General features: G+C 57.1%; 1 protein-coding gene across 4 annotated transcripts in view; it reads left to right on the top strand.

Annotated features, from left to right (window-relative positions):
* Ephb2 (EPH receptor B2) overlaps nucleotides 1-21,310 on the top strand; it is a 99,973-nt gene that overhangs the window by 48,927 nt on the left and 29,736 nt on the right. For all 4 annotated transcript variants that reach the window (XM_013032759.1, XM_013032782.1, XM_013032777.1 and 1 more), the window contains exons 3-4: nucleotides 13,947-14,102; nucleotides 15,055-15,390. In XM_013032759.1, coding sequence (XP_012888213.1) covers nucleotides 13,947-14,102; nucleotides 15,055-15,390 — 492 coding nt within the window. The remainder of the gene's footprint in view (nucleotides 1-13,946; nucleotides 14,103-15,054; nucleotides 15,391-21,310) is intronic.

Raw genomic sequence — 21,310 nt, 5'->3', positions numbered from 1 at the left:
TGCCTCCCTGCAGAGACAGAGCTGGCTGGGCAGAGTGCCCGAGCCGCCCCAGGACCAGGAAAGCGCTCATAAGCCCAGCAAGGGATGTGAAGCCTGGAGCCTGGGGCCACCACGTTCTGATTTGGGGGGACCTTGATCCGCCCCAGACCATTTTATTTTTTATATTGTGTATATATGTGCTGGTACTGGGGCTTGAACTCAGGACCTGGGCACTGTCCCTTAGCTTTTCACTCAAGGCTAACACCCTATCACTGAAGAAGTCTAACAGATTTTGTTGCCCAGGCTGACCTGGAACCGTGAGCCTCAGATCTCAGCCTCGTGAGAAGCTAGGATTACATGCACTCGGCCCGGGCAAACTGGATATTTATAGGTTTCCTCTGTGAGCTCAGGCCCCAGAGCAAGGCTCTCAGGGGTCAAGCCCAGCCCTGGACGTACACCTGTGTGACCCTGTCCCCAGAGTGTAATCCCTCTGAATGCCTTGGGGTCCTAGACCGTGAGACAGAGTAGCTGTGGGTTCACCGGGGCAGGGAGGTGACAAACTTGAGTGTGCCCCTCCTGGCTGGTCCTACTCCTTGGGGGCCCAGGAAGGCAGCAGGCGGCAGGTGAGAGAAAGCACATAGCATTCGGCTCCGTTCAAACCCCTGCCTTAAGGAATCGGTGACATTGGGCAGGTGACTTTGCTCTCTGCCTCTGAATTCCTTGTGAATGGGGGATGATTGCAGAATGCTTGGAGATTAACGGTGAGTTAATCCCAGAGGAAGCCGGAAGCTGGAGCTCTTACTTCACTTATCAGATCTCGAATGTTAAAGCCTTACATCGGGCCTCTCTCTGACCAAGGACAGATTCGCACAGGGAACCACACTGGGCAGCCCGCCGTCACCTGGCCGTGGCGTGGCTTTTCTGCAGGCTTCTTTGGCCAGAGGTTGCCTCTCTCCCTGAGCTGCGCCTCCAGTTTTCCCAAGGATTAACATGTCCCTCTCCATGGGTTGCTGGAGTAAAGTGCTGTCAAGTTTATGAGCTAAGCCACTTTTAGGAACAATCAAGCCCCCCCCCTTTTTTTTTAATAAGGGCTCAGATAAGAGAAAGGATTTACAGGATTAGAAGTTTGTCATCGTCCTCCACAACCTCTGTTGTGCTTTCCCCCCTCTTTTAAAAAATCGTGGCACCGGCTGAGAACAGCAGCCCCAGGCCCCATAAACACGCAGCTCAAATAAAAGAGACATTTAGGGGCAGTTCAGCCGAGACTCCATTTAAAGGCAATGTGTTAAAATGCTGTGTCTGGGCGATTTGCTGTAAAGTCTCCCGGCTGCTGACCAAAGATCACTTGTGCTGAAAAACCTCGCTGTCGGCCGTGATTTCCAACTTTTGGCCCTTTAGAAGGAAGAAGGCGCGGGATCTCTATGGAGCCGTGGGGATGCGAGTGTTTTCAAATAACTTTCTGAAGAAGCCATTTGTCCCTGAGAACATTTGGGATCCATTTAACCCAAAGGAGTCCTTCAGGGGCACCTGCATCTACCTGGGTCACTCATCTACCATGTAAGACTTTATGAATCAAAAAGGTTCTAGGAAGCCCGGTGCTGGTGGCTCACACCTGTAATCCTAGCTACTCAGGAGGCTGAGATCTGAAGATTCCAGTTCAAAGCCAGCCCACTAAGCTCCAAACCTGGCAAGGCCAGATGCCTGCCTCAGGCAGGGAGGCCGCAGCAGTCATAGTTAAAACACTGTCTCTGGCCTTAGCTATGCCGCTGCACTAGTCCCCACACTGGCCCATTCCTTGAGAAACCTCAGGAATCAGAACCATGCCTCACGAGAGACTGCCATAAAATCCCCGTTGCAGTCAGGCACGGTGGTTCACCCCTGTAACCCTGGCTTCTCAGGAAGCAGAGATTGGGAGGATTGTGGTTCAAGGGCAGCCTGAGCAAAATTCGTGAGACCCAATTTCAACTAATAAGCTGGGTGTATAGGATATGCACTGGAGGTCATAGGTAGGAGGATCTCAATCTGAGGCTAGTCCCAGGCAAAAACACAAGTCCCTGCCTGAAAAACAACCAATGTAGAAAAGGGCAGGGCCCATGTGATAGAGCACATACTTAGCAAGCATGCAACCCTGAGTTCAAACCCCAGTACTGCCAAAAACAAAAAGAATGTCCAGGAAAAGTTAAGATCTCTTTGATGTTAACACAGACGTTTCCCTACCAGGAGTCCTAACAAGAGACCCACTTTCCAGATGAGGAAACAGAGTGGGTAGCAAGCCAGAGTTCAAAGCCAGATGGAGCTACCACGACAGTCCCTCAGCCCGGCACACAGCTAGTGCTCTATAAATGAATAAGTTGTGGCTGTTCTATCAATAGATCGGGAAACAGGTCACCTAAGCCAGAACAGGAAGGCTGCGGGGAGGCCCAGGCCCAGGAAAGGTGGGCAAAGACCCCTGGCAAAGGACCACCATTGGTTTCCCCTCCCCTAGCAGAGAAAACTGCGGACTCCATCCCTGTGTGCACAAACATCACCTTTCGTACCTTGTGTCTCATCTCCCACATCCCTCCAGCCCCGGCCATGCTGCCCAGCTTCATCCTCTGGGGCCTTTGCACACATGGTTCTTTTGGTCCAAAATGCCCTTCCTCTTGTCTGACCTTGACAGATGCCTAACTCGTCCCATGCAAATGGCCCCTCCTCACCCATCCAGGCTGGCCATGTCCACTGCTTTAGGCAGTGAGGCTCAAGGCAAGGAGTGTGTGTCTCTCAGCTCTGTGCCTAGTGCCTTCCCAGAGCCAGGCACACAGTCATCATTTAGAAAAAGCTGGTTGAGTCTAAGCCTCCTCAGATAGAGGGTGGGCCACGTGATCTTAAGTCTACCTGGGCACCCGGCAGAATGAATGGGTGGGGGACATGTTTCCTTTATTTTTTTAATGTGCTCATCCTGGGACTTAAACTCCAAGTCTGGGCACTCTACCACTTGAGCCACAGCACCACTTCCAGCTTTCTGATGGCTAATTGGAATCTCACAGGTTTTTCCTGCCCAGGCTGGCTCCTAAGTAGCTAGGATGATGGGCATGAGCCACTAGCACCCCGCTTTCTCCTCAGGGGTCTAGAGCAAGGAATGTTAGGGTTGCAAAGCTCTGCATGGTATCGAGGCAATGCTAAGAGCCAAGTCCAAAGCCCAGGCCCAGCCCTAGCACCATCCAGAGACAACCACCAGAGCTGGGAGCTAGAAGGCCCCTGTCTGCTGTCACTCAGTGAACCTCCTTGAAATGGAGGGGGCTCCAGCTAGCCCTCCGGAGCAGCGGGAGGATGCGGGGCTGTCACTCTGCGTCTCCCCTTGCCGCTTCCCACCACATTGGCGTTTTCTGCGGCTTCTGGCTTGTGGTCAACTCAAACCCCCAGATCTTCTTCCCTGGGCCAACTGCCAAGCCCCATCTTGTGCATTTGATTTATGACTCGGGTTAGCCGGGGCTACTCCTGCTCCCCAGAAGCCAACAGGAGGAGGGCGATGGTCTATGTACCCCTAGTAGCATAGTGGGAGTGATTTCCAGACCCCCCAGTCGGAGAGCCTCACTGCAAATGTGGGGGAGTCCCCGCCTCCCTGTTTTGTTTGCTGATCCCAGTTCTCTCCAGCCCACAAGCGCTAGTCAAGTTGAGGAGGATTTTCAGGGCTGGTGGCCCAAGCAGCTCAATTTTTGGGGCCTTGGGGCAAGCAGGGGTTCTGGAAGGCACCCAGATGAGGCAGAGAGAGAGAGAGAGCGCAGGGGGAAGCTGTGGGAACCAGAAGCTTCTGAGCATGGAGCTCACGCACCCTGTGGATGGTGCTTTATCGCTCTGAGCCTCAGTTTCATACGTGCAGAATGCAGTGGCAAATCTCAACGTCGTAGCATTAGGACAAAAATGTCCAGGCAGGAAGTCCCTTCCGAGGCACCGTCATTCCTCCCGGCGGGGGTCATAGACCGCTAGAACAGAGAGCAGGTGGGCGTCAGGCTTTGCACAGAACCAAAAAGAAGAAGAAACGTATGTATTCCCCTCTGCCATGGACTAGCTCACGTTCCCTGGCCAGGCCTCAGTTTCCCTCACTGTACAAGGATGACTAGCGGAGACGGTTCACTTTTCCACCAAGTCCTCCCAGGCTGAAGGCACCGGGAGGGAAGAGAGGGGACACTGGGGCGGGGGGGGGGGGCACCACCACCTGTGAGACACAACCTCCACTGGCTGCAGGCCTGGGCCTTCCTCTCCGCCCTCCCTCCCCCCCAGCCAGCGATAAGACCCTCGGAAGGGCGTACGGCAGCTGCTTCCCCCGGTCTGGGTTTGTTGCCCTCACCGAGCTCACCAAGCAGGTAAAGAATTCCAGATATGTTTTTTCGCTGACAGCTCACTGTGCCCTTTATTAATGACCACAGCCTTCGGCATGGGGAGAGGACGCAGGCCCGGCCCCAGCGCTGGGCCTCCCTCCTCGAAGGTGGATGGCCACGTTCCTGCCTGAGGTGACCCTGAACAAGCCCCCTCCCCAACAGGAGAAGGGAGAGGGCTCTCCCAGGCCCCCGACCCCAGCAGGGGTGAGTGACGTGTGGTCTTTGGAATCTGGCAGCCCAGATTCTAGGTTCTAACACGGCCTGAACAGGGCCCCCCCCCCCGGGTTCAAAGGGCAAAGCCGGCTGCTGCCCAGGCTCCATCACCTCTTCCTGGCAGTAGGAACGAGTCCACCGGCCTCCGTGCCCGTGACTCGTGGCACCACCTGGCAGTACGGCAGCCAGCTGTGCCTGGAGGTCTGACCCAGCCCTGCCAGATGTCTCGAGCTTTCCCAGCACATCCGGCTCCCCCTCGGGCACGTCGTGATTATTATTTAACACTCACGGTTCCAGAATCTGTGGGTTTTGAGGCCGGCTGGCCGGCAGGCGCCTGTATGTCGTAATGATAGTTCCAGCTGCAGAAGTCGGGGGAGGGTGGCAGGGGGGGAAGCACCCCAGTGTTCCGCATTTCTCCAGGAGAGTATAGTGTGGTGACATTAACCCCAAGATAGGTGGAGGGAGGACATGGAAAAGAAGTCACTGAACTGGGACTTGAACCCGCATGTTCAAAGGTCCTGAGGTCAGAGGAAGCTGGGGTGGATGGTTCGTGTGGCTGGAGTATGGTGGACAGGAGCAGGAGATGAGTTCAGAGAGTGACAAGGTGATTTTTTTTAACCCCCAATGAGGTGGGAGCTTTGGGGGGAGTCTCTGTGTAGCGCCGTGGTAGGAGCGGGCTCCGGGTCCCCTGCCTGCTTTGTGCTTAGCTGACTTTGGCCCGTGGGGAGTGAGGTGCTGCAGGGACAAGGGGGAAAAGCCGGAGGCTGTGTGCTGCTGCTCCTCGGCCTCTCGCTTCCCTTCAGTAACTGGCCGCCGGTCCTGTCTGGGCCATGCCCCATCTGGGCCAGGCGTTCTATAGTGGTAAGAAGAAGCACTTAACTCAGCACTTAACTCAGGAGATGGTGGAGGTCCTGTGACTCGGGATGCCTCAGGCCCCTCCTGCCTCGCCAGCCCCATCTCCCCTGTCTCCTGGCCTTGAACTTCACGCTCCAGCAACCCTGCACTATTTGTGGCTCCCCGCACACAATTTCACACCTCCACGCCTCTGCCTCTCGCTCCCTGAAGCCCTGCACACAGAGGCCCGTGCTCCCCAGCAGGCCCCCAGTTTTGGCTGGCGGGGGCAGAGCATCTCTTTCAGAGTTACACACACACACACACACACACACACACACCCCAACCTGCTCTCCCTTGTGTGAGTGTGCTTGTGCCAGTACTGACTGAGGCTTGGCCTCCGGGCCTTGGTGCCGTCCCTTAGCTTTCAGGCTGGCAAGCTACCACTTGAGACACAACAGCTCCCCTTCAGGCTTTTTTTCCCCCCTTAAGTTGGTGCCAGGGCTGGGCACTATCCCTGAGCTTTTTCTTTTTGCTCAAAGCTACTGCCGTTTTGAACCACAGCTCTATTTCCAGTTTTCTGGTGGTTCATAGAAGATAAGAGTCTCATGGACTTTCCTGCCTGGGCTGGCTTTGAACCACGATCCTCAAATCTCAGCCTCCTGAGTAGCTAGGATTACTGAAATGAGCCACCAGCGCCCAGCTCACATCTGGCTTTTTTTTTTCTTTTTTGTCTGTTTATTGGGGATAAGAGTCTCAAAGACTTTCCTACCTGAGCTGGCTTTGAACTGAGATCCTCAGATCCCAGCCTCCTGAGTAGCTGAAATTATAACTGTGAGCTACCAGCATCTGGCCTACACCACTCCTACAGGCCCCAGGATGTTTGCTGTCCCTGGGGCAGAGGCGGGAGTGTCTGGAGTCAGATCATCCAGTGCCTGGGAGTGTTGCTGGGGTTTGTCGCCCAGCCTCTGAAATAGACTGTTTCCTGCCCCTGGCATCAAGGTGAACTGGCAGCAGCATGGACAAGCACCCAGCCCAGTGCCTGGCATCTGAAAACTGCCCGGGAGACCAGCCACAGAGGACAAGACCAGGGCTTTTCCTTGGGCAGTGTGGCGATCCTCAGATCCCTGGGGTCACCCCCGCATGGCTGCAGCCCAGAGCCTGGGGCGGGGCTGGGAATCCCGCCCTCCCCCATCACCGCCCCCCCCACACCGGGTACTGGTCAGTCGGTGCTGCCCAGGGCAGCCGCACAGCTCTAGAAAATGTTCTTAATTGCTTCTGCAGGGAGGGGAGTCACCCTGCAGGCAGATAATTAAAAAGTTCAGAGCTTGATTAATTGGGAGGAAATTGGAGGACCGGGGCTGCCTGCTGGGCGGGCAGGAGCCTGTCCCCACCTTGGTGAGTGGGGTAGGTTGATGGGAAGCAGGCTGCGGCGGGGGTCTGACACATGGGGTCCGGGGATTGGGAGCGTGGGGCTGTAAAAGCCCCTCACTCACCTCTGAAAGTTACCACCACACACACACACACACACACACACACACACACACACACACACACACACACACGGCTGAGGATCACACTTGGGAAAGTTCTAGCCCAGGGATCCAACCATAGGCCTTCTAGCCTGTCAATCAAGAAGTTGTACTGGGGGCGGGGGGGGGGGAGGGGGGGGCCCAATGCCAGGGATAAAGGCAAGCACCCTGCAGAGGTCTGGGGTGGGGGGCGGAGGCCCAGGTAAAGACCGCTGTCCCCATACAAGCTGGCCGACCCAAACACGGGCTTCTTCCTTTCTGAATGCAGTCACATCTCAGGCTGACGTCGGTGCTGAGAGGTGCCAGCCCCTGTGGGCTCTGCCATCCTTTGTCCCTTGTGGTGCTCACGCAGCAGGGAGGCAGACAGCTGCGAGCCGGCCAAACAAGCATGCGCCACGGCAGACAGTGCCCGCCTGGGAGTCGCCAGGCTCTCCGGGTAGAGCTGAGGTTGGAAGAGAAGGGAGCTCTCGGAGCAGCGGCTGGGGCTGGGGTGGGGAGGGAGGGACCTGTGGAGGAGAGGGCCAGGCAGAGAGACCCCACAAGGACACCTGGGAACCACTGTGAGATCTGGAACATGCAAATGACCTGAGAGATGACAGGGACAGCGAGGTGCAGGGTGCCCCCCACGGAGGGGGCATGCGAACAACAATTCCCGCTGGCACCTGCTCACTTCTGCCATCCAGTCTGCTGCTGGCAGGGGTCCACCAATCCACAGCCCTGGGGGGAAGCCTGGACATACAGGGGAGGCAGGGGCCACATGACTGACATCCCTGCGGGGGCCAGCCCTGAACTTCACGGTGGCTGGGCAGCCCCTCTCTGGGAGAAGAAGGAAGTGGGCAGAGAGGCCTTTCTTGTCTGGGAAGATCTTAAGGACATTGGGGGCCAATATTTTAGAAAGAGCGTACAAGCTGAGCACCCATGGCTCATGCCGGTAATCCTAACTACTCAAGAAGCTGAGACCTGAGGATCCTGGTTTAAAGCCAGCCAGGACAAGAAAGTTTATGAGACCCTTAAAAAAAAAAGAAAAAAAAGCTTGAAGTAGGGGTCAAGTGGTAGCGCTCCATCCAGCCTTGAGTGAAAAGCTCAGGGACAGTGCCTAGGCCCTGAGTTCAAGCCCCAGGACCCCACCCCCAGCCTTCAAAAATAAATAAGAACGTGGCCTGTGGACACACAGCTCTGGCCCATGACTTTGCACGAGGACAATTCCTGTCCTCAGTTTCCTCATCTGTAAAATGGGGGCAGCTCCACTTTCACACACAGTGTGAAGATTGGTATCTGAGATGGCTCCTGCCCAGTGCTGGGCATGGCTAGACACATGGACCGTGAAGGAAGCAGTCCCTCTGCCTCCCTCCCAGCCTGGCATGGCTTGGGGATCTAAGGATCAGACACCCTGCCCTGTCCAGCCTGGCCCAGGGGGACTGACTGCTAGAATAGCTTGAGTGGCCAAAGCAGGAGACAGACACTTGGCATATTGCAGGCCCCGCCCACAAGCCCCGCCCCCAGGCACACCCAGGCCGGTGTTCTCCTTGGCTCTGCTTCCCACTGTGCGGAGAGCTGGCCTGGCGCTGGGAGCCTGGCAGCAGAGGGGCTGTATAGAGATGGGCCCAGCCAGGCTGAGCCAAGGTCCTAAGTGGACTTAGTGGCCTGAGCCACAGGCCACACAGCAAAAGGCCACCAAGCCCCATTCTGGACCCACAGCTGCTTCTCTCCATCTGCAGCTGGAGGCAGGACTGACTTCCCGGGGTTGGGCCCAGGACAGGCACAGAGCTGCCGCCCTGCAGGCCGGGCTCTGTGCACCCCCAGAAGCCCCTGTGCCCGCCCCAGCAGCAGGGCGGTGGCTATAGGAAGACAAGACCACGCTGGCTCCGTGGTGGTGTCTCTGGTGTCTGAAAGCCAGGCCTGTTTCCTCAGTACCCCAGAGCCTCGCACGCACTGGGGGCTGAGACAGGCCTGCGGAGGATATTTGTGACTCTTGTCTCTGCCGCTCACCCTGAATTCCTGAAGAAGGGCCGATGTCCCCGCCTGGGTTTCCAAGCCGGGACACCGAGTCGGCTGTGGGCTGTGTATTCAGTGACAAGTAAATACAGTGGGAAAATTCAGAATAAAAAAACCCTCAAGACCCACAAGTGGAGACAGTGTAAGATTACCTTTAGACTCCAGGCACAGGTTATAGATGACACAGAAATGAATTTTGTGGGCCCACCTGCCCCAAGATACCACATGATGTTTTATATGCACGTAGTCTACACTCTGCAATACAGAAGATTTCTGATCCCAAGCATTTCAGATAAGAGGTGCCCTGAAAGTGGGCATTTCAGATATGGGGTGCCTTGTCATAGCAAGCCCTGTTTCCCTCTCAGGGTAAGCCATGCTTGGTTACTTCCTTCCTTCCTGTTTTTGACTCAGTCTTCCCAACAGATACAAAGTCACTACTACTAGTAGTAGTAGTAGTAGTAGTAGTAGTAGTAGTAGTGTCCTCATTGTACAGCAGGAGATTGAGGCACAGAGAGGTTAGGTAATTTGCTAAGGGTCACACAGGGACCGGAAGGCAGGATCAGGACTCATCCCTGGCCACAGCGCTTTAGTCTGTGCCCGGGTTTGATTTCTGCTTTGGCATGGGGGGGGGGGGCGGAGTAATGTCTGCTGCAGGTGCAAAGCTCTTTAGCTGTCCCAGGCAGGAAGCTGACCGCCTCCAGGACCCCCAGGTAGACAGAGCCGTGCCTTCTGAGCCGCAGCCTGGCACAGGGGGCCTGACAGAACAGTTAACTCCGAGGAGGCATTGGGAGCCCTTGAGATGAAATCAGCACCCCTGAGAGGAGAGGGGGGCAGAGGCAGCGGGCCAGCCATCGGGGCTCTGAGTACCACTCAGTGCCAATTAGCAGCCCTACCGTGCCAGGCCCAGATGGAGCCCTGCCTTGGCCTGACTTGGGCTCACATGGTCAATTATCACCTCTCCCCGGAGCCCAAGGGGCAGGCGAGGAGAAAAGCTGTTTCCCTGTAATCTTCCCTCCCAGTCCCGGGCTGGCTTCCATCTCTACCTTGGTTGCCTGGCCAAGGGCTCTGGGCATCTGCAGAAGGCAGGGGCAGCTGGCCACCTTGCCCCGCCCCTGCCCCCCTCCTTTCCCAGTCCTGGGCCTGAGAGCCAGGCTTTGCCGCTCTTGCTGAGTGACCCAGCCTTCCCTGGTGTTGTGTCTTTGACCTCGAGGCCTGGAGGTAACTTGTGTGATGAGTCCTGGAGCCTAAGGTTAGAGACTAGAAACCCAACCCCCAGTGCTGCGATTTCCTAGCTCTGTCGCCTCAAGGTGGTCTCTTCAGCCCGTGTGAGCCTCAGTTTCCTTCTCCTGTAAATTGGAGGGTCGTGTCCTGTAGATTAAGTGAGGGAATCCAGGGGTAGCCCTTAGCACCTGGTGTGTGAGAGAATTCTTATCTTCACCTGCCCTGTGAGTACTGGTGTCTCATCTTTGTGTGACCTGGTGCTGGATCCTAAATGCTTCCTATGGATCCACTCATCCCAAGCCACGGTCCTCCCTGCAGGCTGCCCACCTGCTGTTCCAGATCTCAGGCTAAAGGTGCTAAAGTCCTGGAGTGCAGAGGCCCAGACTGCCCTGTCCTGTCCCACGCAGGCCACCGCAGCAGGGGGCAGGGCAGAATCAGCACCCTGTCCCACAGGTCCTAAGGTGGCTGGCTGGCCCTGGGCGGTGCCTGGGGGCTGTGTGTTCATCTCAGGGCAGCATGCCCTGGGCTCAGCTTTGGTAGCCTAGAGTTCGCTCTGGGTCGGAGCATTCCGGCAGGCAGGACAGGATGGGCAAGCCCGAGGGGCGTGGGGTGGGCACTGAATGTGAGTGAGTGTAGGGAAGCATTGGTACCAGGTGAGGTGAACCTCAAAACTGGGGAGATGGGCCTGGGGGAGGGGGCCGGGTGGTGGAGACCCCAGGAGACATTTTGAAGAGCAGCTTCATCAGACATTGGGCACAGATCTCACAACCCACCTGCTCAGGGTGTCCAATTTAATGGGTGTTAGCGCAGCCCCAGGGCCATATAAACAACACCACAATCAATTTCAGAACCTCTCATCGCCCAAAAGGAAGCCGTTCCCCATTAGTAGTCATTTCCCATTCTCCCCGTCCCCTGCCCGTGGCAGCACGCATCGACTTCCTGTCTCTTCCGATGTGCCTCTTCTGGACCTATTTCCTATAAATGGAACTGTACTTTTGTGATGCCGGTTCCTTTCACTGAGCACAATGTTTTCAAGGTCCCCTGTGTGGGAACGCGTCTGAGCCTTGCATTCCTTTTGGTGGCTGAATAATATTCCATTGTCTGCCGTTGTGCCTTTGTGAAGTGACAGGGAGAGGTTTGCACATTTAGAAAGCCAGGCTCTGGAGGGTGGGCGGGCAGAGGCCAGATGGCCCTGCTAGGCTCAGGTAGTGGGTGGGAAGAGCTTTCTAGATGCCCGCAGGGGTGGGAGGCAGCCAAAAAAGAGCCCGAGTGGGAACTGCTGGGGAGGGAAGACCTGGTAATTGATTGGCTGCAGGGGGTGGGAGAGAGGAGGCGTGAGGGTGGGGGGAGGTGGAGGGAAAGACCACCTCCCAAGATGGAGGGGAGCAGGTTGTAGAAGCGGAGGGGCGGGGCTGGGGCAGGCAGCACAGCCAATGAGGAGCCGCCTGGGGAAGGGGGTGGTCTGGGTGGCTGAGAGGGGCCTGGACTTGGTGCCGCGGGAAGACAGTCCAGATGGAGGGGCTGGCAGGCATGGAGGGGCGAGAGAAGCCCCCCGCCAGCCTGCCGGGGACCGGCCAGCAGATGGAGCGGGCGTCCAGCTGGACCTGCTCTCAGGACAAGGAGCCAGATCTTGGGGCATCTTCAAAGATGGTTCTAGACCCTCCCTGGAGGGCACACAGCCTTTGACCTCCTCCCCACAGAGGGGGAGGGCTGACCACTGGCCAGAGTCAAGCTCTGAGCAGCGTGGCTGAATGGTCCCAGAATCCCAGGGCAGTGCCGGGGTGGGGGACACCCCTCCATCCAGCAGAGACAGCAAAGGCCAGCACCTGAAAGGGAAGTGGGAGAGAGGATCCAGGCCCCGGGAGGCAGTGCCACCGGGGGGTGGAGGGACCCTGGGCAGCAGTTGACCATTGCTCAGAAGTGGCCTCTGGGGCTGACCCTCTGCTGGGCTGGACCATCGCTCTGCCTCTATCCTGTCTTGAAACTGAAGGGAGACGGCGGTCTCAGCTGAGCTTCTGGAAGTCAGGACAGGTCAGATCCTGAGAACAGGGCTGGAACTACAGGAGGGCAGTCAGTGCTGGGCGTAGTGTGCCTGGGCTTGGTATTGGATGCCCAACTTTGCCATGGAGGCTGTAATGATGCCCCAAGTGAGGGACTCTTTGTCACCATCCTCGGTGACAGGTCGGTGCCACTGGACTGGTCATGTGTGTCCAAGCGCTGATCTTACCTGCTTCTCAGGAGACGGAGAGCCCCGCCAAGACCAGGAGGCATCAGCCCTGGTGGCTGTCAGTGGGGTGGGGGTGGGGGGAGGTCTGGTGTCCTGTGGGTGTCGCCCTCGGCTTGTGCACTGAGCCCCAGCATGGCTGGGGTGTATGTGTGTGCCAGTAACTGGGGTTTGAACTCTGGGCCTTGGCATACTGCCCTGAGCTTTTGTGCTCAAGGCTAGCACTCTACCACTTACAGCTCCACTTCGGTTTTTCTGGTGGTTAATTGGATGGAGATAAGAGTATCATGGAGCCCGGCGCTGGTGGCTCATGCCTGTAATCCTAGCTACTCAGGAGGCTGATATCTGAAGGATTACGGTTCAAAGCCAGCCTGGGCAAGCAATTCCATGAGACTCTTATCTCCAATTAACCACCAAAAAGCTGGCAGGGGTGCTGTGGCTTAAGTGGTAGGGCGCTTGCCTTGAGCTGAAGAGCTCAGGCCCAGAGTTCAAGCACCACAACCAACCAAAAAACAAAAACATGAGACCCCTAAATGAATAATACGCCCTGGTGCGGTGCTGGCGGAGGGGAAGGATGCTTCGCTAATAAGTCTTGTATGTGGAAGGGACTCATGGAAGACCAGGGCTGGAAAAGGTTGATTAGGGAAATGTATGGTAGCTATTTACATACCAGGAAGGTGATGCTCAGAGAGGTAGAGTCACTTTCAGAAGGACACACAGCACCCAGGACTGCACTGCTTGTCCTCTGGGTGAGTGCCCCTGGCTTGTAGGTGAATTAGCAGCGTTTCACCCTGAGGAGGCTCTTACCTCCCAAGATCCCCACTTAGCTCTGTAGAGCCCTCCATGCCTCTCAGCAGAGCCTGAATCCCGACTCCACAGGACAGGCTGGGAGAAAGGCGGGGCCTAGCCCTCAACCCTGGATTCTCAGCCTGGGGCCAGCAGGAAGCTTGGGTGAATTTGTGAACACATGCAATACAGCTAGTTGTCTGTGGTCGACCCTAACCCCACGCTCTGAGCTGCAGGGCTGGAGCACACGGTGGAGGGCGAAGGTCACAGGCCCTGGCAGAACTCCAGGTGCTGGCCAGGCACCAACACTGCCCCCCTCGGCCCCCCCGCTACTGCAGCCCCACCGGGCACCACTCTGTGCTGGGGCGCGTGTCATGCGCTTGTGCAAAACACTCACCTGCAGACATGGACCTTAGAATCACCATTTACAACTAGGGAGGCCGAGTCCCAGAGTAGTTAAGGCCCTTGTGTAGGCCGCAGTGACTGAAAGCCGGGGCAGGGAGGCCAGCCCAGGTCCACCTCACCTCTCTACGCCCGGCACACTATCCTAGGATTTTTCTCCCATAATGAGATCACCAAACCCAGCAGTCCCCAGCTGGCTAGCAGGGGCCAGCCAGGCATTAGCCAAAGAGACTGGGGCCACAACTCCTGACCCCCAGAGGGTCAGGATCTACCCTAGGGGCCACTCAGGGCCTATGGACAAATGGGGCAGGCAGGAAGGAAGTTCCGGGCGGAGCTAGGACTGCCACGTTGGTGTCTGAGGACCCCAGCACCTGAGGAACCAACCTTCCCTGTCTCCTCCCCCAGGCTGTCCATCCGGAACCTTCAAAGCCAACCAAGGGGACGAGGCCTGCACCCACTGCCCCATCAACAGCCGGACCACCTCCGAAGGGGCCACCAACTGCGTCTGCCGTAACGGATATTACAGGGCCGACCTGGACCCCCTGGACATGCCCTGCACAAGTACGTCCACCCGCACACGGGCCCAGGGAGGGCTGGGCGGGGACCGGGCTGGGCCTGATGGTCAGGAAATGGAACACAGGCCCCGGCATCTGGCTCATACTCCCTTCCGCCAGGTTGTGGGGAGGATGAAGCCGAGGTCTGGTTTTTACAAAGGGGTAGAGGAGGGGAGGCGAGGCAGGAGAGGCGCCAACCCAGGTGGCATCCACGCAGAAGCATCTGCCCAGCGGCCAGCCTGGCAGCCTCCACCTGAATCCCAGGCCAGGTTTTCCTGGAAAAAAAAAAAAAAAAAGCAGAGCCGCGACCCATGTGTGTGTCCATCAGGAGTGCTTTCAGCAGGAGATAACACAAACTGACCCCAGATGCTTAACCCACGCAGATCTGTTCTCTTGCATGAAAGGAGCTCATGGAGCTCTGTCAGGGGGCAGTATGGAGAATTCCGGATGGCGTCTAGAACATGTGGTTTCTATCCTTGAAGTCCAACAGGGCTGCCAAAGCTCCAGTCATCAAACACATTCCTGGCAGCCAAAGAGAAGGAAGGACAAAGGGGGCATGCGACAGTTATCTGTCTCCCGATTAAGACACATTTCCTAATTCAACAACCTCTGTCCTTCATTAGTGACCAGCATTAAACCACAGAAGGCTGCGAAGGAAATGGAACCTTCTAGACAGACAAATTACCACCCTAGTTAACGTTGGGTTCTATTAGAAAGAGAGGTGGGAAAAGACAGGATATAGGTATCACCCCAGTCACCACAGCACCCATCCCCGGGGGCAAATGCCAAGGAGGCTGGAGCCCCCCAAAAGCAAAGCAGTTATGAGATATCCAGGAGGAAGCTATGTTCTAGAAGTTTCTCGCAGGTGGGCGGATGGGAGGAAGTCTTAGGATGCCGAGCCGGGCGGTGGGGCCTCAGAGGGCCCCTCCCCCCGCTGACACCCCATTTCCCCCCCCCAGCCATTCCCTCAGCACCCCAGGCGGTGATCTCCAGCGTCAACGAGACCTCCCTCATGCTGGAGTGGACGCCGCCCCGGGATTCGGGGGGCCGCGAGGATCTCGTCTACAACATCATCTGCAAGAGCTGTGGCTCGGGCCGGGGGGCCTGCACCCGCTGTGGGGACAACGTGCAGTACGCCCCACGCCAGCTGGGCCTGACCGAGCCCCGCGTCTACATCAGCGACCTGCTGGCCCACACCCAGTATACCTTCGAGATCCAGGCTGTGAATGGCGTCACCGACCAGAGCCCCTTCTCCCCGCAGTTTGCCTCCGTGAACATCACTACCAACCAAGCAGGTGAGTCGGCAGGGGGAGGGGGGAGGGGGAGGGGGAGAGGCAGGAGCCCCGCTGGCCCTCGGGAGAGACACTTCTCCCAAGCTTTTTGCGTGGGGTGTCCAGCCCAGGGGGTGTGCGCCCTCTCTCCCCCCTGGAGTGCTGTGTATACTAACGGCTGCCTTTGGCTGAGTGCGTAGCGGAACATCGAAGTTGTATGCTGCTAACACATAAAAGACGCAACCTTCGTTCAGGGGCTTAAAAAGGATGGAAACGGGCCAGGTGCTGGTGGCTCACACCTATAATCCTAGCAACTGAGGAGGCTGAGATCTGAGGATCATGGTTCAAGGCTAACCTGGACAGGAAAGTCTGTGAGTCTCTTATCTCCAATTAACCAGCAAAAAGCCAGAAGTAGAGCTATGGCTCAAGCGGTAGAGCTCCAGACTTGAACAAAAGTTACATGAAAGCCCTAGGCTCTGAGTTCAAGCCCCAATATTGGCACCCCTGCCTCTCCCCCCCCCAAAAAAAGGAAGAGGGCTTCCTCCTCCCCCCATATGGAAAAGGCCAGAAGTGAGTGGGTGGTTTTGGCCCTCAAGGAGCTAGAGACCCAAAGGCCCCTCTATTTCTTAGGGTAGAAGAAGACAGGGAGACCAGTGGCAGCAGTGCTGTGCAGTGAGTAACAGGAGACGTGGGTTAGCAGCTCTGGGGCTGGAACTCAGGAGTCTTGTGCTTACAACATAGGCATTGTTCTGCTTGAGCCGCATCCCTGGCCCTCCAGAGAGCTGGTTCAGATTCTAGGTTTGCCTTCCATTTGCTATGGGACCTTTAATGTATCAGTCAGCTACTGCGGCAATAGTGCTGCATAACAAACTGCCCTCCCCCAAATGTGGTTGTTGAGAACAGTAAACGTGTGTTTCCTTGCTCATTGTATGTGTGTGATGAGCTAGAGCTTGACTTCTCTTGGCCAGCATGTCTGCACTAGGCAGGAGTCCAGGATACATTCTGTCTCTTCCTCCTGTCTTCTCCTCCTCGTGGGACCAGCAGCTACCCCAGGCTTATTTCTCTCAAGGAGACCGGCAGGAGCCATGTGGGAGCTGTCCCACATCCCTCGCTGGCCAAAGCAAGGCCGTGGCAAAGCCAGGAGATGCCATTCCCTTCTGCCACACCTAGCAAAGTCCTTCCTCCTCCTACGCCTCGGTTTCCCACCAGACTGTATTTGACCCCCACGGGGATTTTCTCAGAACATGATCCCCCCTGAGATGAACCCGAGGATTTGCATGTTTAGCAAGTGGCCAGAGCGGTTGTCCCCACACAACAGAAAGGAAACTCCCGTCCTCCCCAGCCCCATGCCCTCCCCACCTCAGCCCCTTCGCTGGAGGTGAAGACTGAGGCCCAGAAAGATGGCGTTGCTTGTGCCAAGTCCCTCTGTGAAGCCGGGAACCCGTGCCTTTCAGTTACCCTGGGCAGTCGCCGGCCCTTGAGGATTTCTGCCCTGGGGGTAAGGGGCAGAGTGAGGCCCAGGAGGCCCACAGCCACTGGGGACATCCTTCCCTCCTGGGTAGCGAGCAGGGTGCTCCTGAAGGGCTTCCTAAAGGGGAGGTGTTTGATGTGCACGTGGAAGGCCTGGAGGGGCTCCTCACAAAGAGAGGTGAGATCTTACACGGAGGAAGAGGTCCCGGGAGAAACATGGAGGCGGGAAAGAGACTCAGCCCCTCCCCAAGCCGCCATTCCCCCACCCCCAACTGAGCACCAGGCTGGTCAGCCACAGGGCCTTTGCACAAGCCCTGCCCTTCCAACCTTATCTCCTTCCACTGACTCCCAGCTGGGTGGGAGTCCTCCTTCCCCCCACCCCAGCACTGTGGCCTCCAGGTTCCTGCGGCTGCAATTTCAGCCTTGCCTTCCAGCCCTGAGCCGTCCGTCTTCCCCACCCCTCCGCCAGCTTGGCAGAGTGCAGTGGGTCTGCTTTTCCTCAGCAAGCCTTTCCCGGCACCTCGAGGGGGAGGGGGCGCCCTGGGGACACCCCCGCAGGGAGCAGTCCTTGAGTATTTGCAGAAGGGTTTGGGGAGGTGGGCGGGGCCTGGAGAAGCAGGGTAGGGGTGAGGTGGGTGGGGCCTGGAGAAGCAGGGCAGGGCCGGGAGCAGGCCCTGGACATGATCTCCCCACCAGTGCATCCATAGACAGACTCTGAAATCCAGTAAATAAATATCCTGCTCACTGCCTTAAAAGGAAAAGCGATTTCTTTTGGTCAAGTGAAGGAGCCTCGCTCCCCATCCCAGGCCGGCAGCAGGGCCAGTGCTGTCTTCCGACTTCATAAACCCATCCCAAGCCGGCGCTCACCACACACTCTGCCTCTCCTGAGCCTCTCAGGGCGGAGGGGCTGGGCTTAAAGAAGGAGGAAGCAGACCTGCATCCAGGGCCCCGGGCATCAGGCCCCTGCCTTCTTCCTGGACCCAAAAGACAGGAACATACCAGGGAACCCGGAGGGAGGGGAGGAAAGGCGGGCAGGAGAGCTGCGCTGGGAGATGGCATTGAAGCCGTCAGGGACAGCCCTGTCCCTGTGGGCAGTGGAGGAGAGGCCTTCCCGTGATGCAGGGTGCCACGCCACATACACTTCCGGCCTTTTTTTCTTTTTTCTTTTGTTTGCTGGCTAGTTAGAGGTAAATGTATCCTGACTTTCCTGCCCATTAGGCTCAGACCATGATCCTCAGATCTCAGCCTCCTGAGTAACTAGGATGACAGGCGTGAGCCATCAGTGCCCAGCTCAAACCTGCCAGCCGCTTCCTGCCCATGGGCTGGGCCCTGCCTCACGGAGGGGTCTCCTGGGCAGAGCATAGCCCTGCATTTGCTCCAGCGAGCAACAGCGGCTTCCCCTCCTGTGTGAGGGGGGCAGACGCAGGACAACCCCTTCGCGGTGGCTCCGTAGTGCCGAGTGGTGGTCCTCTCTACGATGGCAGGACTGGGAGAGCCTGGATTGTTGTCACTGGGGCACACAGGGTCCCTCCCTCAGACAGGGGCCACGCCCTGGGGAATGAGCTTTGGGTGGGGAGCGGTCACCTGTGAAGAAGCAGAGGAGGCATTTCCGTCCTTCTGTCCCCGCTGGGCAGGGAAGAAGGAAGGACCGCGTGCCGGGCCTGCCTAACTCCTCTCTCCCAGAGAGTGTGACCGGAGGGGGCGCAGGCCTAGGCCCTCATGGCTCCGTGTGGCAGGAGACAAGGTCAGGGCTCTGTTTCCTAGCGCGGGATCAGCTGGGTCTGCCCTGAGCTCCCCAGGTCCCTCTGGGGTCCTTACCTGGAGCCTCTGGTCTCAGAAGCAGCTACAGCGCCCAGCTCTTCACCAGCCCCTTTTAAGGGCTTTGGTGTTCCTGGGTTTGAACTCGGGACTCCGTGCTTGCTAGGCAAGCACCCTGCCATTTGAGCCACATCCCTAGCCCGTTTTGGGTTCCTTATTCTTCAGGGAAGGTTTTGTGCTTTTCCCGGAGGCAGCCTCAGACCTTAACCCTCCTACCTACAACCTCCTGCGCCACAGGGAGACACCACACCCAGCTTATTGGTTGAGGTGGGATCTTGTGGATTTACTTCTACCCAGGCCCACCTGGAAGCTCAGTCTTTCTGATCTTACCTCCTGGGTAGCTTGAATTACAGGTGTGAGCCACCATACCCAACTGGTACATAAGATGAAGTTGAGTGTACCTGGATAACCAGGATGCGACAGGTGACATTGTCGCAGGTCCCCAGGATTAGTGTGGTCATTGGAGAGACTTACTGTCCTGCCCATTGCTGTGCATCACCCCCCCCCCCCCCGAGTGCTTACCGTATACACACTTCCTGTTAGGAAGAGGAAAGCAGGGCCCTGCCGTGTTCCAGGGCCTCCCGGGATCTCTCAGCCCATCCCCAGCACAGCGCATCCACAGTACCCTAGTCACCGCAGGCCACCGGGCCACACGACTTCCTCATGCAAAGTCTTGCAACTCTTGCTGCAGCCAGTGACTCACGCCTGTCCCCCCAGCCACTCAGTAGGAGGCTGAGATCTGAGGATCACTGTTGGAAGCCAGCACAGGCAGAAAAGTGAAACTCTTATCTCCAATTAACTGCCAAAAAGCTGGAAGTGGAACTGTGGCTCCAGTGGTTGAGCACCAGCCTTGAGCAGAAAAGCTAAGGGACAGTGCACAGGCCCAGGGTTCAAGCCCAATACCAATACCAACACACACACACAGAAGAAGAAGAAGGAGGAGGAGGAGGAGGAGGGAAGGAGAGGGATGAGGGAGGGAGGGAGGAGGGAGGGAGGATCTCCCCGAGCCCTCTCTGCTGCCTGCTCAGGCCCCTTGCCAGCCATGGGTGGGCACACAATGGCTCAGTCTCACGACCTGCTGGACAAATGCTGTGGCCTGCCTCTCTGCCTGGGTCCTTGTGCGCGTCCCTAGGGAAGGTGGCGGTGGTCTCGGGGTCCTGTGGGGAGGGAAGTCAGAGCCCACTGCTGTGTAGGGCCAGTCCTGAACTCCAGACCCACGGCAGAAGAGAAGCTGGAGCCGAGTCTCCGGTGCCCCGGCCTTGTCAGGTGCATTTGTCCATCCGTTTGTCCGTCTGCGGCTTGTCTGCTCCGTGTGGCTGGCAGCTCTTTGGGATTCGTGGGCGCTCCGTGGTGTCTGGGGGTCGGCGGCTCTCGGGTGGTCCACAGTGGGCCTGGCTCGAGGAGGGTGGAGGGGCGGCGACTACTCCACTCACCATGGCCTCGTGGCAGTCACCGGCACGAGGCACACACCAGCTGGCAGATGCAAACCAAGGCTTTTCAAGCCCTTGCTTAGCCTTTATCTGCCGATATCCTATTGGCCACACAAAGTCACATGAGCCACAATCAGAGAGAAAGAGGGGGGGGGACTAACCATGCAAAAGTTGTTTGCACAAGACGATACAGACAAAAAGGGTCTTCTCCATCCTATGTGTGAAGAATGCAGGATGATAGGAATGATGACAACTCACAGACTTTAATGTACAACTTCTTGTTCTGTGGACCAAAATGGCTGCAGTTTCTCCAGACATCACATTATGTCCCAGGCAACAGGATGGAAGGAGAATGACATACATCCCTCCCTTTTATGCAATTCTTGGCTGATATCTTTTGGCAAGCATATTGTCACGAGGGCACTTCCCCTGCCCTGCTACTTCCCTACTTCCCTTCCTCCTTTTCTCCCTTCCTCCCAGCCTCCCTCCCTCCTTTCTTTCCTCCAATAAATACTGTTCAAGTGCCTTTCCGTGAGCTGCACACGGTTCCAGGCACTGGGAATAAGGGACTGGTCCCTCTTTTCACATAAAGTTAATGCAGTAAAGAAAATGCCGAGAGCCAGGCACTGGTGGCTCACGCCTGTCATCCTAGCTACTCAGGAGGCTGAGATCTGAGGATCACAGCGCAAAGCCAGCCTAGGCAGGAGAGCCCATGAGACTCTTATCTCCAATAAACCACCAGAAAATCAGAAGTGGCGCTGTGGCTCAAGTGGTAGAACGCTAGCCTTGAGCTGAAGAGCTGAGGGACAGCACCCAGGCCCAGAGTTCAAGCCCTGTGATTGGCGCGCGCGCCACACACACACACACACACACACACACACACACACGAAAGAAAATGCAGAGAGTATGAGGCCTAGAGCAAGTGGAAGGGAGAGGTAGTCAGGGAAGGCATCCCGGAGGAGGTTTCTGGACAGAGCTGTGGGGCCAAGGCTCCCAGACTGTGTGTGTGCATTTATGGAAAAGACCTCCTGTGTCTGGTGCTGGAGAGAGGGGCTGAGTGCAGAACTGGCAGGTCCCAGGCAAGTGGGCCTTGTTGGTCTTGTGTTTTATTCCAGGGGACAATAGGAAGCCATTGAGGGCCCATCTCAGACACAAAGGTGTTTGAGAGGCATTGAGACTGTATGAGCTGGGCTGGGCACAAGCCTCAGACAGCAGTGCCAGCCCTC

This window comes from Dipodomys ordii, unplaced genomic scaffold, assembly GCF_000151885.1.
Source record: "Dipodomys ordii isolate 6190 unplaced genomic scaffold, Dord_2.0 Scaffold6, whole genome shotgun sequence".
Classification (NCBI taxonomy): Eukaryota; Metazoa; Chordata; class Mammalia; order Rodentia; family Heteromyidae; genus Dipodomys; species Dipodomys ordii.
The sequence above is the reverse complement of the archived record's forward strand: the minus strand, read 5'-3'. Positions and strand labels throughout refer to the sequence as shown.